The sequence below is a fragment of the Chiloscyllium punctatum genome, chromosome 32, assembly GCF_047496795.1.
Source record: "Chiloscyllium punctatum isolate Juve2018m chromosome 32, sChiPun1.3, whole genome shotgun sequence".
Classification (NCBI taxonomy): Eukaryota; Metazoa; Chordata; class Chondrichthyes; order Orectolobiformes; family Hemiscylliidae; genus Chiloscyllium; species Chiloscyllium punctatum.
Genome location: NC_092770.1, coordinates 6,016,148 through 6,034,948, shown reverse-complemented (window position 1 = coordinate 6,034,948; position 18,801 = coordinate 6,016,148). Strand labels below are relative to the sequence as shown.

General features: G+C 36.6%; 1 protein-coding gene across 3 annotated transcripts in view; it reads right to left on the bottom strand.

Moving 5' to 3' along the window:
• cped1 (cadherin-like and PC-esterase domain containing 1) overlaps positions 1-18,801 on the bottom strand; it is a 204,975-nt gene that overhangs the window by 135,399 nt on the left and 50,775 nt on the right. For all 3 annotated transcript variants that reach the window (XM_072551535.1, XM_072551534.1, XM_072551536.1), the window contains 3 exons: positions 9,935-10,091; positions 8,055-8,217; positions 5,191-5,333 (listed from right to left, as the gene is read on the bottom strand). In XM_072551535.1, the coding sequence (XP_072407636.1) occupies positions 5,191-5,333; positions 8,055-8,217; positions 9,935-10,091 (463 nt within the window). The remainder of the gene's footprint in view (positions 1-5,190; positions 5,334-8,054; positions 8,218-9,934; positions 10,092-18,801) is intronic.

The following is an 18,801-nucleotide window of genomic DNA, read 5'->3' as shown; positions in this document are numbered from 1 at the left end:
CCAATTCTCAGTCTAGAATATGATTAATGAATCAATAAAAGGCTCACAATTGAGCTTAAATTGTCTTAGCTTCAAATAACTTCTTTTATAAGCAACACTTCTGGTCTGGAATTTTCAAGCTGTGCTGAGGTACACTATTTGCTAGCTGGATTGAACTAACTCCTTTCTAAAGGAGACAATACCTGACTTCAACCAGGTTTTCTGCAAACTGATACCAAAAGCCTTCTAATTTGTGCAGTTCTCACTCACTCTGTACCTCCCTGTGACACCCACCATTGGTCAAGAGAGAATAAATGAATGCCTGATTTTGCTAAGCAAAAGCAAGCTAATATATTTCAGTATTTACTCTCTTCGACTGTAGAACACTTAACATGCAAATACATTCCCATTATTACTTCAGCAAGTAATGTCTCTCCTATACTGGTTTAAAAATCATGACTCTAGAGAGACTGACAAGCTAATTATTAAATCCTTCATTCACAACAGTCAAATCCACATGCTACTAGTGCAAAATTCAAACTCTAAACTGAATGACATATACAAATAAAATTTAAACCTTACATCACAACTTCCCATAAAAAGCAATGGAAAGGTTTCTTTAAGAGGCATTTTCATTACTCAAAATTTACATTAACACTATTTCTATGCCACATTAATAATCGTAACATCAACATTAACCATATGATGAGTTACACAATAATTACAAGCTCATGCCACCACAGCACTATGACCTTCATGTGTGCTCTTGATAAAATGCCATGGTAATATTTTCTTGTCCTGGCACATGCATGATTTTCAAGTTACACAGTTCGAGAGTTAAGCTCCACTGAAATAAATGTATATACTTCTCCTGAAATGTCACTAAAAAAGTCAAAAGATTGTGGCCCATGTAAACAGGTGTCTTTTTGTTGGTGATGGATATTTCAAAGTCACATAGAGCAACACAAGACTGAAGGTCTCCCTTCTCAAACATTGAATATATTTATTGACAGGCAGTTATTGAAAAATAATTGACAAGTAGTTGAATCCCCAACTCATCATCTTGCAGTAAAACACCTCACATTGGTGGCACTGACATCACCAGCCAGTTTAAATGGCTTTTCATACTTTGATGCAGCTAAAACTTATGCAGCTGTCAGCTCGGCATTCAAGTTGTCAAAAGTATTCTGAAATTCTTGCATAAAAACAGAAAACAAATCAGGATTCGGCCATTCAGCCCCTCAAGCCTGCTCCACAATTCAACAAGATAATGGCTGATCTTTCATGTCAACTCAACATAGCTGTCAACTTCATGATATTTTCAAAAATCTATATACCTCCTTTTTAAATACTTTCAATGATCTAGCTTCCAAAACTCTCTGGGATACAGAATTACAGATATTCACTATGGAAAAATAAATTATTTTGTATCTCAGTTTTAAATGAGTGCCCCATTATTCTGTAACTCTGTACCCTAGTTTGAGAATCCCCCATTCCTGTAAACATTTTCTAAAAGCTGCCCGTCAACCCCCTTGGGGTATTTAATGCTTCAATAAGACTACCCCTCATTCTAATGAAAAAATGGCCTAATCTGTTTAGCATTTCATGCTAAGTCAACCTCTTCATTACAGAATCAGCATTGTGAATCTCTTTCAATCACACATTCAGTCTCCACCACTGGAATATCCTTTGTTTTCTAAAACATAAGGACCAAAGCTGTATAGAGTTTTCCAGGTGTAGTCTCACCAACATCCTGTACAATTGTAACAAAATGTCTCTCCCTTTGAACATCAATTCCTAAGCAATAAAGGCCAAAATTCTACTTGCCTTCTTAATTACTTGCTTCACCTGCATGCTACCGTCCTGTTTTCACCCACTAGAACATCCAGATCCCTCTGCGCTGCCATTTTTGGAATCCCTCTGCATTGAAATAGGACTACCTTTTGAGTTTTCCTACCAAAGTACATGACCTGTGTCTCTTTAAATGTTTTGCCTTTCTTTGAAGTTGTTAAAGGTGACATGACAGCGTTGAAGTTCAGAAAATCCACTCATGCTAACATTTTGCAAAATTTCACAATTTGACCGAGGCATGGGGCAATCCAAAACAGAACTTGCTTTCATTTCCCTATATCTTATTTGAGCTAGCCCCAGAGTGTGACCCAAATAAATCACTTTTGCTTTGGGAAATTCACTTAGCTAGATGGAGGACTAAAATAGCTTATTGCAACTAAACAGGTTAGTCAAGTGGTTTAAAGGCCCTTCCCAGGTATGGTTAAAAACAATTGAAATGATGATGTAAACAAAAATTAAATATTTCTTCAATTACTTTTTTGGTTAATCTTTGGAATGTTGTTGGTGCACTTTTTAGTCCAAATGGCATGATGTTGCATCGGTAATATCTGTCCGGTGTTACAAAAGCTGACACTTCTTTGGCTGTCAATCAATAGAACTTGCTGATATCCATTAATCAATTTTCATGATAAATCATGTGTGTCCAATGGAATAGGATATGCATCCATTTTTGTTATTGTGTTGACTTTGCAACATCAATAAAGAGACTTTATGACTTATTTGGTTTTAGTTCCATCATGACAGGTGATTTGCAGCTTCTTGGTTCATTAATGCCATTGTCCATCATGAATTTAATCTCTTCAGTGAATTTCACTGGATTGAATCTGTAAGCATATTGCTTTTTCGGTAACACACCCAACACATTAATAGCATGAACGGTTGAAAATGTTTTTTATTCCTCCTGGCCTATTAACACACATTGATTGTTGATTCTCTAAAACCATTTGTAGGTCACTTTCGTAGGTTTCTAGAAGATATGACACTAATCTATCTAATAAGTACCCTCCATATTAACCAATCTGATTGCTGGAGGGTCAACTTTTGAATGCTTGATTTTTGATTCATTCTCCAATTGTTCTGATATTTTTATTTTGCTTCCTATTCCTTTCACAATAAATCAATACACATTTCACCTGATGTACATCTTTGTCATATTATCTAACATGAGAACATGACAGACTTGCTAAATCTTTCTCCTACCTGGAGTAATCACTACTCGAGTTTCTTTTTGATTTGATAAGATCCGCACTGTTACTGGCTCCCCAGAGAGAAAATTTAACTGCTCTAGTATTCATTGTTTGTTGAATACATTTCAAATGATTTTTGGCAAACTCACATGTGTTGGCCAGTGGTCTTTTCAAAACTCAAAAAAGAAGACTGGAAGCAGAGCCTCTGAACATTAATCAATCAATTTTTCTTTAATCACTTTAAATGGTCCTTTCACCTCATGCCCACATATATATTCAAAAGGACAAAACATTGTGGACATTTTAGGATCATCACTGATGGAGACAATAACAAAGGAATTATCTTATTCCAATCATTAGGACATTCTTGATAATAAGCTCTAAACATAGTCTTGTATGTCTGCTGCCACCTTTCCAGTGCAACTTGAAATTGGGATGATAAGATAACTAGGCCAATTATTTTATTCCCAACTAGTCATAAATTGTAAACATATTTACAATATGAGAGTTGAACCTTGATCTGATTATATTTCTTTGAGTAACTTATATCTTACTAAAATGAATTGACTGTTCCACTATAAGTTTTGTAGTACTTTTTCCTTATGACACTGCTTCAAGAAATCTTGTTGAAACATCCACAATCATTAAAACATTTTGATACCCATTCCTGATTTAACAGAGGAGAGATACATAATCTACCAAGACACTGCAAAATGGTACTTCTGGAGAAACTGTTATTACACTGAATCTGAACCAGTGAAATAAAACAAAAAGCTTTCCAAGCTGTGGGACTCCCTCAAACTTCTTCTAAACCAAAAAGCAAGTTTATGCCTTTCAATGTTTACTTTTCAATCATATAACTCTCATCATACAAACAAATTTCCATCAACAATGATCCATGGCTGATTGCCCTTCTGAATGTTGTTTCAATGGCCCTGAGACCAGTTCTATCAGGTTTTTCTGGTAGACTGACAGGGCAGGATCACTCTAAAAATAATGCCATTCCTAATTTAAATTTCCTGCTGGCTTCAGACTAACAGACACATGTTGGGAATGCAGTGAATGTACTTTCCTTAAGTTCACTGCCTGCCCTCAGGTTTGTAGGCAGTTAAAGCTGAATTATAAATCTGTTTAGATGGAGCATGAGAGAAATTGCTCATTTAGTGCACAGTTAACATAAATGTTGAAAGTAAAACTTGGCTGTGGGCATTGATATGAACAATGCTTGCTTAGCAGTTGCACTTCAAACTACTGAAGCCTCTTTCTGTTCACCTGGGCTATTATACTCTGACTAATGTCTTGGATGGCAATGTGGATTTTATCAACCATCTCTTTTACTTTTGGAAATTTATCAATCCAATTAATGGAAGCTACGATTGACATGGTGCTTTTACTTTCAGTGGTCAAGATGATTTTGCTGAGATTTCCTCACCAATCTGATGCGTCTCCAGTGACAAAATTTCTAGTGTATCTAATATTGTCTGCATTTGTCCAAAAGAATCAAAGACATAACACTTGAGAGCTCTTGCCACTTTGACAGCCACTTATTATTGATTACAGGTCTTCTTTGAACATGTGTCACAACTGTCTCTGTTTAACATGAACACAAAGTAGACTACAGTGGTTACCATCTGTCACTGTTAAAAATACTTTTAAATCCTTTTCATCTTCCCTCATTAAATCTAGTATTAGGAAATTGTTGCATAAAATCCCCATCCTAATGAATTAAAAGTGCTGTCACATGTAAGGTTTTGATTCCCAACACATGAACTTGGTCGGTCTTTAATATTCATTGCAAATAGCTGTGATTAGGGTACTATACACACTAGATACTAAGACAGTAATTTATAAGTCACTTTACCTGAAAATTTGCAATTGCAGCCTGATAAAGACACATAAAATTAATTTCCATTGTCAAGATTTACAATAATTTTGAGTGCTAAATTCAATAGGTAGGAAATACCGGTATTCAGTAACTCTCAAAATTACAGGAGCTGACATTATATGAACCATAAACATTAGTTACAGTACATAGCAATTTGCAGCCTTATGTGAGATATTTAAATTCTTGTTTAGCACATGATTATAGATCATTTCTAAACTTTAGTAATCACAGAAGTTCATATGATAATCTCGGATTCTAGTTGATTCTATTAATTATTGGATTGCTCACCTTTCTGATGTTCCTTGACTTCTGGTGGAAGATTCGATGTTTAGTTCAGCAATTAATAGAAGTTGTGTAATTAACATTTTCATGTTCTCATAGGCCTGTACTGAAGCACTTGTTCCAGAATATTTTTCAAAATATGCCCGAAGCTGTGAAAGATTTTACATTAGATTATACACTTAATGTTTTATATATGTACTTCATGATGTATTAATGCTTAACATTTCTTTTTAAAGTAACTGAACCATGTTTCTGAACTAAATAAATGTGTATAAAGTACATCTCTTGGTGTTTTACCAGAGAAAGTATCTCATGATTAGCATGGAATATAAGGGATTGTTTAAACTTTACTCACTTAGCAGCTACGAGGAAGATGCCCTAGAACTTGTGATTCAAACATCTTCTATTTGCTTCACCAATGGCAGCTGTCTACGGTCTAAGGCCCTACACTCCAGAATTCCCTCCTCAAACCTCTGCATTTTTCTTTCCTCCTTTTTAAGATGCTCTTAAAACAGACATCTTTGACCACACTTTTGGTCAGTGTCTTTAACCAAGCTATGTATTGAGGTATAATATTTGCCTGTTAATTCCTGTGAAGTGTGTTGGGAATACATATTTGCAGTCAATGGCTGAATATCCATTAACTGATTGGGAGACACCATCAAGTATGATGTACCAAATTCTTAAATTTCATATAATAGCCTTAAAATCTGAAATCACAGAACATATGACTATACCAGAATCTTCGCCATCACCCCAATGTTCCTCTCCATCTAACATATAAGAAATGTATTTGTCAGTCAAATTTTATATTATTGCAGTCATGTGAAAGCACCCACAGCCATCTCGAATTTGATGCTAGTCCAGACTATTGTCCAAAGTTTGATGACATCATGATGGTAGAAGTCATGCAGCATGTGATAAGTACTAACATCATCTTACAAATGATTTGCTACCCTCTGCTAAGAAACTGCTGCTCATTTCTTCCTGCATACAGATTAGAGTCAGAAGGCAACTGGCAATATATTGAAGTCATCACATTGCACTATAACAGGTATTGCATGCAGTGGAGCTGCAACAGTGGTTTCCAATGTTAGCTATTCTGACATCAGTTAGAATATGGTAACTTCACATTATATTTTCAAGACAGACATAGATTCTTGAAAAACAAGGGGGAGAACATTTATCAGGTAGATGGAAATATGGATTAAGCAGATCAGCCACAATCTTATTCAATGGCAGAGAAGGTTCAAGGAGTCGAGTGATCTATTTCTTTAAATTTATATATTCACATATTATGCTTGCTCTTCCATTCTCATTAAAAAGTTTGACTTGAGCCTTCCTGCAGTTCCATATTCTGGCCACCTGGTGACGCTGAGAAGCAGTATCGTCAGCTTAGTCACTGCTGTGAAAGCTTGCCACTGTTTCAAATAAATAGTTTAAATTTTGACTTCATAGTTATCGATATAAAATTGCTTAATATTTGTTATTTTCCTCTAATTGCTAACATTTCAACCCAAAATTAATTTCTGTTAATGAAAATGAAATTGTTTCCCTTTTAATATAACACAAAAGAAATTAATCCTGGGTTTAGGAGAGTCATACTGTCTGAACACTAACTCTGTTTCTCTCCACAGATGCTGCGAGACCTGCTGAACTTCTCCAGCATTTTCTATTTTGCATTAAGCTAGATTCTGTCCAGCATGAAGCCAAAAGAACCAATGTTATTGATTAGTCTGGACAATTCCATGAGATACTATTACATAAACATAGCAGAGCACTATTTTTACTGATCTTCACAAGGGCTGATCTTTAAATAAGAGTGTTTTCCATTTTCTATTTTAATTTACAAATTAACTGCCCTATTTAATTTCATTTTATAATCTAGACTATTACCTCAAATCAGTGCAGAGGAAGTGTAGCACTGATGAAGATGCCACTTTTTTTTATATGTTTCTCAGCTACCCTCGTAGATGTTTACAAAAGATCACTAATATCCAACTGTAAACAATGAATGTCCAACCCAATATTTATTCCATCCCTAGCACCATCAAAACAAATTATTTGTCATTATTCACATTACTGATTGTGGGATAATGCTGAGGGAAATTTGCCTTCTTTGCTTTTCTATATTACAGCACTGATAACATTACAAAAATATTTAATTTGCTGCAAAGTACTGTAGGATATCTTGGGGTCAAGAAAGCTACTACATAAATAGAAGCTATTCCTAACCTAGTTAAGTAATTTTTTAGCATGCAAAATGAGGATAATTGAAATACATGGGAAGAAGACAGTTTTCTTATTGAGTCTAGTTTATTGTATTTATTGTGGTTCTCATAACCACTTTCTCTATGAACAGGACTATTAAATTACACACATGAAACATATAACTTTTAAATTAATAATTACTTATATTGTATAATAATTGACTCAGTCAAATAAACATCAATTAAGAAGATACTCGGAACTCAAGCCTGCACAGTGTAGACTGGAACATTTACTATCAAATTATCCACTCTCTGTCCTTCAATGTTAATTTAGTTGTTTGTTCAATGAGTTTCTATCTGATAACTTGCTATTTTAGCATATTTGATATGATAGCACAAGTAAATGTTACTCAAGTGCAAAATGACACAACTACAGAGTATCACTCATACAGAGACCATTGCAACACCCAGTAAAAACCTTGTGTTGACTAAAAGACAAACTACTATAAAACGAAACAGCAATAACAAGTGCATTATTCTACTTTACACTCAAGCAAACATTGGAGAATTCAGTCCTTATTTGGAGCATATTATGCTTTGGGTTTAACCTGGCTGAAGTATTCACAATTCTATTTGCAGTCAAACTATAAATATTTATACCTCGGATACAAAGAACTTCTTATTGGGTTCACTTTGGACGAGTCCTGTTGAATGAATGAATGCTCGTAGGGGAGACAGTGATGTCACTAAAACATACACTCTAAGAATTGCAGAAAGACCATCTATAGGAACGGTCTTTGACTTTCCTGAAAGTGCTGTGTATCTAGGAAGGAACAAAACATTAAAATGAATCTAGGATAAAACATTTTACAAATTTAAACTGGAAATGGGCAACAAATTAATTGGTGATAAAGTATAGCCAAACATGTTTTTTCTCAGCCAAGAGAGACTTTACGGAAACAAAATTGCAGACTGGATGCCCACTGTAAATGATTTCTTTCTGACAATATTATTTTAATATTTTTTACACACAGGATAAGAGTTGCAGCTTGGGACACTTTGGCATGGAGTGTCATATAAAGCACAATAGAATTCACAATAAAGCTTCTTTAATGTTGCCGCAAAAAGGTATCACATCCAGCGTTACATCTTTTCATTTTCACTTGAGTTAGTTAAAGATATGGGGTTGTGTTTTCCGAGAATTTTAAGGGATGCTATCATGCATCAATAACAATTCATATGAAAAAGATGCAGTGCACAAGGACTGGTGTGTAGTTAGCACCATACATTTGACTGAGAATAATGATAGAACATGTCCAGGGAAGGATAAGCCTTCACATTAGCTTAACATCAATAGTAGACAAAAAAAAACTTGACCAAAGGAGAAAATTGGGAAAAAAATAAGTCAATGGATCAAAAATATAATAGTGAATGGATAGAATTAATTTCAAAAAGTAAAGTCTTGCATGACCTCTCACATTGAGGTAACTGATATATGGCCTATGTTTCATAACCATTATTGGTCCCAAATACCCTCCATGTGCATTCGCACACTCGATACTCTGTATAGAGCCAATGAATCTTGTATAATAGTGAGTGTTAAAAAGCTTTCAAAAATTAACTCACAATGAGTTCTGAGAAGACTTTTAGTTCAGATTGAGGTTCTGGATCTAACCGGAACTCTATCAACACATATACATTGTCTTGGATCCCATTTACCACTCCCTGAGAAAAAGAACAGGAAATTAAATCACCACAGGAAATGACGTCACCACGGGAAATGACATCACCAACCCAAGGAACGCTAAACACATAAATAAAAAGTGGATCATACCATCAGTGCTTCATCTGGAGGTTCACTGATGATGTTACCTAATATGGTGACGAAACATCTGAAACCGAACCTTCCAGCTCAGCGAGCAAACCTACAACCATTAACTCATAAACTCCCACTTTCTTAAAAAAATCTTTCCCAACAGATGAATATAGGTCTATATTATTGACACTTGTAAGGTATCAATAGATGAAACTGCAAGCACTTGAAACCTCCTTATCGTGTGTAAGTAAGCACTGTGCAAATGGCATAACGTATCAGATACTCACAATCAACAATAAAACAAGTCTGTCCTTGGCCTCAGCTATTTTAATACCATAATGGATGATTGGCTTTTAGCCAAGAATCTATAATGAAGCAGCCTCATGGAGGATATTTGTTTACTTTAAAAAGCTGGTGACAATTTATCCAATGAAGGTATGTCTCCTGATCAGTTGCTGGTTTATATCAATTCTGATGAAACGTCATTGATATAAAACATTAACTCTGTTTCACTTTTAATAGATGCTGTTTGATTTGCTGAGTGTCTACATTTTCTTTTCTACTTCAAAGCTACTGCTTGCAGAAGACTGATGCTAATGGCTACCTGATGCCTCATTCCACAAATGGGGAACTTTAAATAATATTGCATTAACACCATATAAGATAACGGAACAAAGATTACTGCTCAAAAATGGCACTTTATTAAATTATGCATTTCACTTACTGTTTCACATCAATTTCATTGTCCATATCTTGAAGCTTTAGAGAAGGGATATTTCCATCTGGAGACATTGAGATTCCAGCTCTTATGCTGTTGCTGATTGTTTTTGGCTCTACATAATAGTCTAAGCACATAGATGGAAGAACCAAAGGTTGGAGGACTGAAGGACAAAGTACAAAAGTACGTTACATGGTATTTCTTTGGAAGCCATTTTATCAGGTATATTTTCAATACTGCAGTTATCTTGAATTAAACATACTATCATTTATAATTCGGCTAATCGTTTGGTGCCCAACAGCAATTTACACACCTTTTGCTCACAAGTATGTCATATTCAATGCAAAAAGTTCATCAGTATGACAAATTTCTAATACAAGTGAAACATAACAAGTCAATAAATGAGACAGAATCACAGAATAACAGAACTATTACAGGGAAGAAGGAGGACATTTGGCCCATCATGCCTGCGCCAGCTCTATTATCTAGTGCCAATCTCCTGGTGTTTCCCCATATCTCTCTACACCATTGCTATGCTAACACCATTACTACATTGGAGTAGGTTCTCTTTGTAATACAAAACATGAAACTTTGAAGGGATATATTAATTACCTGCTGACCAGTAATATTACTTTGCTTTGTAATACATCCCATGCATTGGAATCTAGAAGCTTTTTTAAAGATTAGCCTAAATCACAACAAAGATCTCCACAAAAAGAATGAGCAGATTTTAGAACTGTTTACAATCCACATTAATGACTTGCAGGAAAAAAGTGAATGTTCTGTAGCCAAACTTGCGGATGACACAAAAATAGATGGAAAGCAGATTACAAGAGGAATACAAAGAATTAACAGAGAGTTATTGATAGATTAAGTAGATGGGAAAAAGTTGGCAAATGGAGTATAATGTGGAAAAAAGTGAAATGGTTCATTTTGGAAGGGACAATAAAAGGTAAGAATGATGTTTAAATGAAGAAAAACTGAAGAATGCTGCAACATAAAAGGATTTATACAGGAAACACGGAAAGCTAGCACACTGATGCAACAGGTAATCTGGAAGGCTAATGGAATGTTGACCCTTATTTCAAAGGGTTGGAGTATAAGAGTTGGGACGTTTTATTGCAACTGTACAAGGTGCTGGTGAGATCACATCTAGAGTACTGAGAGCATTTGGTCCTCTTATTTAAAGAGAGATATCATTTCATCAAAGGCAGTTCAGAGAAGATTCACCAGGACGATCCCTGGTAGGGGGGAGTATCTTATGAGTAAAGTGCAAAGAGCTTGGGACTCTACTCACTGGAGTTTAGAAGAATGAGAGGCGATCTCTGAGAAACATATAGGAGACAGAAAGGGGGCTTGACAGGGTAAATGCTGAGAGGATGCTTCCTCCCTTGGGAGAGTCTAAGTCCAGAGGCCTTAGAATAAAGGGATATCAATTTAAGACTAAGATGAGAAAAAATTTCTTCTCTTTGAGAGTCTTTGGAACAACTCTGGGAACATAGTCTTTGTGTATATTTAAGGCTGAGGTAGATAGATTCTTGATCTGTATGGGAACCAAGGGTTAAAGGGAAAACACAGCAATGTGGACATCTGGATGTCAAATCAGTCATGGTCCTAATGAATGACAGAACAAGCTTGAGGGGCTAAATGACCTACTCCAGTTCCTATTCCTTATCATCTTAACGACATTACAAAATATTGTGCATTGTATGTATAACAAATCAAAGGATGTGCAACCATTTAGCAGTGTAACTATGCCAGTCAAATTAAAATATAAAGAATAACAATAAAAATTCCTAACTCCATCTATTTTTGACATAGTGGATCTACTTTTAGAAACTGGATTACAGCAGTACAAGAAGGCAGCTCAACACTATCTTTTAAAAGATAACTAGGGATGGGCAATAAATGCTGAGCCAACGAGTGATAAACCATATCCCATGAATGAATCATTTTTTAAAGCTATTGCCATTAAAAGGAAAAGCGGCTCTGTGAAGATTCACTCTGATGCTGTCTGAGAGGTTTACAGGTCGACAGCTGTTGTGAAGGATCTAATCCAAAGTTGGGCCCGAAAAGTACAATGGTTAGTTCTCATCTGATCTGGAATGGAAATGAAGCATCTGACCCATATGTTAGATTTGGGTCTTTATTTTGTTATCTATTAAGTCATAATGAGTTTACACACTTAGTTAAATCATGGTATATTTTAGTTCATAATGTCAGAATGTTGGCCTAGGATGGATGAATATTGAAGAATGAATCAGAGTCTGCGGTAGCCAGAGATTTCTACACAGCCTATAATTGTGTCAATTATTATGTTTAAAACAACTTCAATCAGAAACATAAAAAAATGAAAAACATCAAGAAGTGCTCCAGACAGGCCCTGAAGCATGAGAAAGCAGAATTAATGTTTTGGGTCCAGTGACCAATCTTCAAAAGAACTGAGGGGTCACTGGACCCAAAACATCAACTCAGTTTTCTTTACACAGATGCTGCCAGACATGCTGAGCTTCTCCTGCAGTTTCTGTTTTTGTTTCAGATCTCCGGCATCCACAGTTTTGTTTTTATTTCTGAAGTATGAGACTTGGGGCACAGCTGGACATGGCAAAGCCACATTTCCACATACAAACCATAGTAAAATACATCTAAATATAACATTTGAAACACTTGAAGACCCAGAAGTAGAGGGCATTGTATGCCATTCAAATGTCTCCTTTCTATTTTAATCATTACTGTGTCTTTCTTTCTAAGTTTCAAATTAAATCATAAACTCATATAAACACAGCAAATGACCTTCTAACAGACTGCCAAATGATATCCATGTATTTTTAAACTTCAAGGACGAATTATAGCTCTAGGCAGATGCCAGCAAATATTATCATTATCCTTAACCTGATGCAGAATTCATAATAAGCTTCATCACCTACTGCTGCCATTTCGGCTATAGCAGAAAAAGCCTAGTAGATACATTTATCACACAGATATTCCATAAGTAAAAGCTTATATAACTCAGGAATGATAACGTTCCAAGTGAGTATGAAGAGTTCTCTTATGACTAGGATGAAATGATATTTCCGCAGTAGCACACTGAGTATTTATATTATACGTTGCACACTGAATGCTCTATTTATAGCACAAGTTAAACAATACAAGCTTTTGCTCTTTGTAGCTGGTCATTGGGTTTCAAGATCATGAACATGATCTAACAAGACATTTATGATGAAACATATATGACCAATGAAGTTCAATGTGAGGTCTTGCATTTTGGGAAAAAGAATACAAGCATGGGCTACTTTCTAAACGGTGAGAAAATTCGTAAAGCCAAAGTACAAAGGGATCTGGGAGTGCTAGTCGAGGATTCTCTAAAGGTAAACATGCAGGTTGAGGCCATGATTAAGAAAGCGAATGCAATGTTGTCATTTATCTCAAGAGAGTTGGAATATAAAAGCAGTGATGTGCTACTGAGACTTTATAAAGCTCTGGTTAAGCCCCATTTGGAGTACTGTGTCCAGTTTTGGGCCTCACACCTGAGGAGGGACATACTGGCACTGGAGCATGTCCAGCGGAGATTCACACGGATGATCCCTGGAATGGTAGGTCTAACATACGAGGAACGGCTGAGGATCCTGGGATTGTACTCATTGGAGTTTAGAAGGTTAAGGGGAGATCTAAAAGAAACTTACAAGATAATACATGGTTTAGAAAGGGTGGATGCTTTGAAATTGTTTCCGTTAGGCGAGGAGACTAGGACCCGTGAACACAGCCTTAGAATTAGAGGGGGTCAATTCAGAACAGAAATGCGGAGACATTTCTTCAGCCAGAGAGTGGTGGGCCTGTGGAATTCAATGCCATGGAGTGCAGTGGAGTCCGGGACGCTAAATGTCTTCAAGGCAGGGATTGATAAATTCTTGATGTCACAAGGAATTAAGGGCTATGGGGAGAATGCGGGTAAATGGAGTTGAAATGCCCATCAGCCATGATTAAATGGTGGAGTGGACTCGATGGGCCGAATGGCCTTACTTCCACTCCTATGTCTTATGGTCTTAAAGCCTCAAGTATCAGGAGGGTTTTTCTTAACTGGGCATAGAGCTACTGAAATGGCTTAACTCAATGATTGAGTCATGCACATACAAATAACTTGGATATAGTTTGAACATCAGTTCTGCATTTTGTTTCCAAACTTTAATCTCATAGATCATAGCTTAAAACAGAGCTAGTGTGTGTGCATGTCCCAAAAGCGGCAGCTCATGATGTCTACAGCCTTCTCAGATTAATTTGATGCACATTCAGCAAATTTTAACTGCATATGTGCAGTGCTCATGTCCCAATCCCTCACAGTTAAAAACACTGCAGCATGTCTGGTGGAAGATGGCTACATTTCACTGAGGGAGACACAATGGTTGGCTGCAAGGCGACTGCAAGGGCACTGGTAAAGAGGCAATGATGGAGGCATGAATACTGGCCTCTTAACTGAGGACAGCTGATTCCTGCTCCATTAAGTCTCTGGCATTCTCTGTCAGCAGTGCCTCAGTGATGTTACTAGTCTGATGGAGGACAGTTTGCTGGAGTTGCTGTAAAGGTCTGCATGTTCCTTTTGAGCTTTGAATTCTGCAGTCATGATAACAGCTGACTTGAGTTTGCAAGGCAGCAGGCATAGTCACATGATCTCCATCTGAGCTTCCAATGCAACAATCAGATGTTGGGTGGCTTTGCTATGGTAGAAGTTGAGACAGTGACCACCTGAGACTGGATCAGAGCTGGTTCTTTAAGGACGGACATGTGGTTAGCAACCATCTATGATGGAAAGGATGGGTTCCAAGCTCTGGGTGATGCCCTGTGTTACATTGGAGCCCATGTGCTCCTTGTTGGTGACTGGAGGTTACTTGCCCTATGCCTGTCAATGCCAGCACCTTGGACATGTATTTATCAGCATTCGCTTGTATATTGTACTACGTTCTCATATTTCCAAAAATAAATTTTGTTTTAAAACATTGTTCTTTCTGGAGATCTATCCAACTTTTGTATGGAATTTATTGATCTTCACTAGTTTGAACATATACAAGACAAAAGATATTTTGGGAAGAAATTTGAATAACTCCAGAAAACAGACAGATTCATAAGGTCACATTTCATTCAGAAGTTGTGTTAGACCATTAATTCACATCAGTCTTCATTACCTGAACATAGCCGACTATCAGTATTTATTTGAACTTTAGATATTCAATGCTAAAACAGCTGAAGAGTCTACACAGAATAAGGAACATTAACATAGACCAATCTTCTGATTAGATGGCATCTGTTATTTGGGCTGAGGTTACAAGTCATAGGTACCTTGTGTTTCAGGTTGTTCGCTACTACTAATTCTCCTTTCTATTCTGAGCTTAAGCTCTATCTATTAGCAATGTTGGAAGATAGACCACTTAAAGGTCTTAATCTAATCAGTCTGTTATGGGATGGTATTACACACCACTAGAGCAGGCAAAACTTGAAGCTGAGCCTCCTGTCTTAGAGGTAGGAAGATGACCACCACAACAGCCCTAACTCAATTTAAATACCACCCAGTGCCATTGTGGGATTTGAACTTATGCCCCCAACACATTCACCTTAGCTTCTCTATAACCCACACAGTGACATTACCACAGTACCACCACCACTATTGGCTACTAGGCTCACACAAGGTAAGGGTTATTGCATGATACCAATCAATACAATTAACCTCAATTAGTTAGGCATAATTACAACAAATAGGGGAGGGTATGTCATATCTGTTTCCATTGAGGAATCTTTCCTTACCCAATGACTGTGTGACTTCATCAGATTGGGAGGAGCTTAATACAGCTCAATGGTTAACTCCTTCAGAACCATTATCTTATATAACAGCATCTATCAAAGGATGATCACAGACCTGGTGTATGTGTTATATGTTTTTACAATATATCCTTATTTTCATGCTAACTTTAGATTGCATGAACTAAGTCTACAATAAATTATATCAAACACAAATTATAATTAAACATAAGCAATGCTGAATACAGAATGCCTGATCCTATAGACCTATTATTCTCATTTGGCATCATTATGTTTGTAGAGTGGACTTATTGCAGAACCCAATTAGTAAACGGGACTTACCATTAGAACAATGAATAATTATGTTGTACTGTGGTAGAAATACTGCTTTAAGAGGACAGAACCAATCAGAAATGTTAAAGTCAAGTTAGGTTTTTACTGTTAAATTAATATAGATTGAGATTATGTAGACACATTTAAGATAATTCATGGATTGGAAAGGTAGATCGAAGTTGCCTGCATAACAAAGTGAGTGATATACAATAACAGGCTGTAGATTAAGTGCAAGAAATTGAGGACAGAGAACTGATGAAACATTGTTTCACAGAAGTTGTGAATCCATCGAATTTATTTGTAGGGCCAGTGAGAAGGGGACTGTTAACATTCAATGTATAATTTGACAGGGGAAGAAAAAAATGGGATAAAGGGGAATGTAAATAGCTAGGTAAATATGATTTTGACTATTTGGTGATACAGATGTAGGTGTCAACACAGACTGGTTGGACCAAATGGCCTGCTTTGGTCTTGCAGTTTCCATAAAATTCTAATGAAAGAAGGAAGAAATTGTATTTAAAATAGAGCAGGAGGAACCTTTCTTTGGACCTTTTTTCTCCATTTAGAAGAAGGAACAGACATAGAGGCAATGAACAGAAATCTGGCATTTATATGTTATGGGTGAGGAAAGACAGCCAATGGGAATCCTGCTAAGGATAATGAGATTTTAAAAAAAGCTATATTGGAGAGGCAGTGGTACACCTCATTGCTTGATGCTTCCTCCTGTTTCCATTAATGTATTGCTAGATTTGGGATGGCTAAAATGGAGGAAACTGTAGTTCTGAAGAATTGTAGCGGCATCCTGTTGATATCCATTGCCCATTCTTCACTAGTCTACTTCCTTTGCTTGACTTATTTTAAATGACAAAAAGGACTTTCCATTTTTTAACTGTTGATAACATCAAATGCATATAGCCATCTATATTCACCCCAAAACTGTAGCTCAACCATAATTCCAAACTAATTTCCCTAATCCTAGTGCAATGGTTAAAGGGCAAGCATTCACACATTGCATGCCTCTTGGAATGACTTTTGCAGGTAAACATTGTGACCGTTTCATCTTACCCTGGTAAGCCTGCTTCCCTTCCACTCTTGGCCAGTTCCCTCGATCCATGTACACTACATTCTAGCTTCTCTCCCTCAATCACTCTCCTTGCCCCCGACAACTTGTGCAACTGCCCCTGTTCTCAGCCATGTTATGGTATGGATGGTTGCTGGATAAAGAAGTAGCTCTTCACTCAAAATCCAGAAAGATGACCACTTTGTCAACTGCACACCACTTCTAAGCTGTCATGTGTCTGAAGACAATGCTGCTTGCTCACATAGAACTTAACTGGGAAGGGGAACTTAATTCCATAAAGTTGGCCTTTTAATGAACATGCATGACAGGTAGACGCATGAGAAAGTTGTTCCTGATGTTTGCCGTTGGGAAACTGAATGCACCTTTAAAGTTACAAGAACTTAATTGGAATTTTTCCGTCTGCCATCGAGGATCTGACTATAGCCTTTCACAGTGAGGTCCCCTGCTGCATTGCTTCCTATACCTGAGAGAAGAAAAAGATTCCAATCTCTATTCCTAATCTCTGAGACAGATTAGCTAGTTAAGGTTAATAACTAATAATTAGAAGTCTCAATATTTTATACAGTAGACTCATACATGTATAACAATGCTCAAGCTGTATAAACTAAGTGAAAAAATAATTTTTAAGACATGTTTGGTAAATTGTTAAACCAACAGAAATCATTTGGGATGATATCTTTTTCTTGAAATGGTTGCCTGAAGGTACTGTGCCTTCCACTATATGTGGGACAAGGAGGCATGTCCAGAACTTATTTCAGTCAGAACAGGGATTCAACTACACACTGTTGATACCAATCTGACCCATACCAGCCATTCAGCCAACTGAATCAACCAGCCTGTCAAGAAGGTTTGAGTTGCTGTGATAGTAAACTTTTTCCATATATGTTGTAGCCTGAAGCTATAGATAATGATGGTCGAGGCTCCAACTGCTTTCTATTAGACAATCACTCCTGTTTTTAACACCTGCCTTTGGCACATGTTAGAAGGATTTACAAGTTGGTACTCAACTTGCATTGTGAACACACCTTAATAAGTCCTGGAGTGGGAGCCAACCATGAGCATTTGGCTCAGAGGCAGGGACACTATTACTGGGACTGTGATGAAATTCAGCTGGTGACTGTGGATTTAGCATGTAAACATACATCCTGTGCAAAATATTTACTTTTGGGAGTTTACATTTAAATTTTCTCATTGATAAGAAGAATTAGCCAAACATATGGATAGAAAACGTTGCTTATTTACTATACAAATAACTCTAGGTTCTGAACAAAGCATTTGGCTGTGAATAGATCAACTATAATTTATAGGAATGGCATCAGCTGCTCCTGATTTATGAATTATTTTTAAATGGCTTCACAATTCCCACTGCAAAGGTCTATAAAACAAATCTCCCAGAAGTATTAAAATAATTCTTTGAGGGAAGTGAGTCACAAATGCTACAAAGTTTAATGCCATCAAAGTTAATTCCAACAGAGTCCCAATTGTCTGCACTAATAATACCCGTACTGCTAATTATATATGAACTAGACTAACAGGAGTTTGTGCTTTATTGTACTGCAACCTTCAACAGCTGGTTGCAACTCTGGCTCAGATCTTCCACAATTTTTAATTAATCTTCTGTGTGCACTTCAGAGCAGGTCTGGTTGGGTGTTTGAATTATTTCACCGCAAAT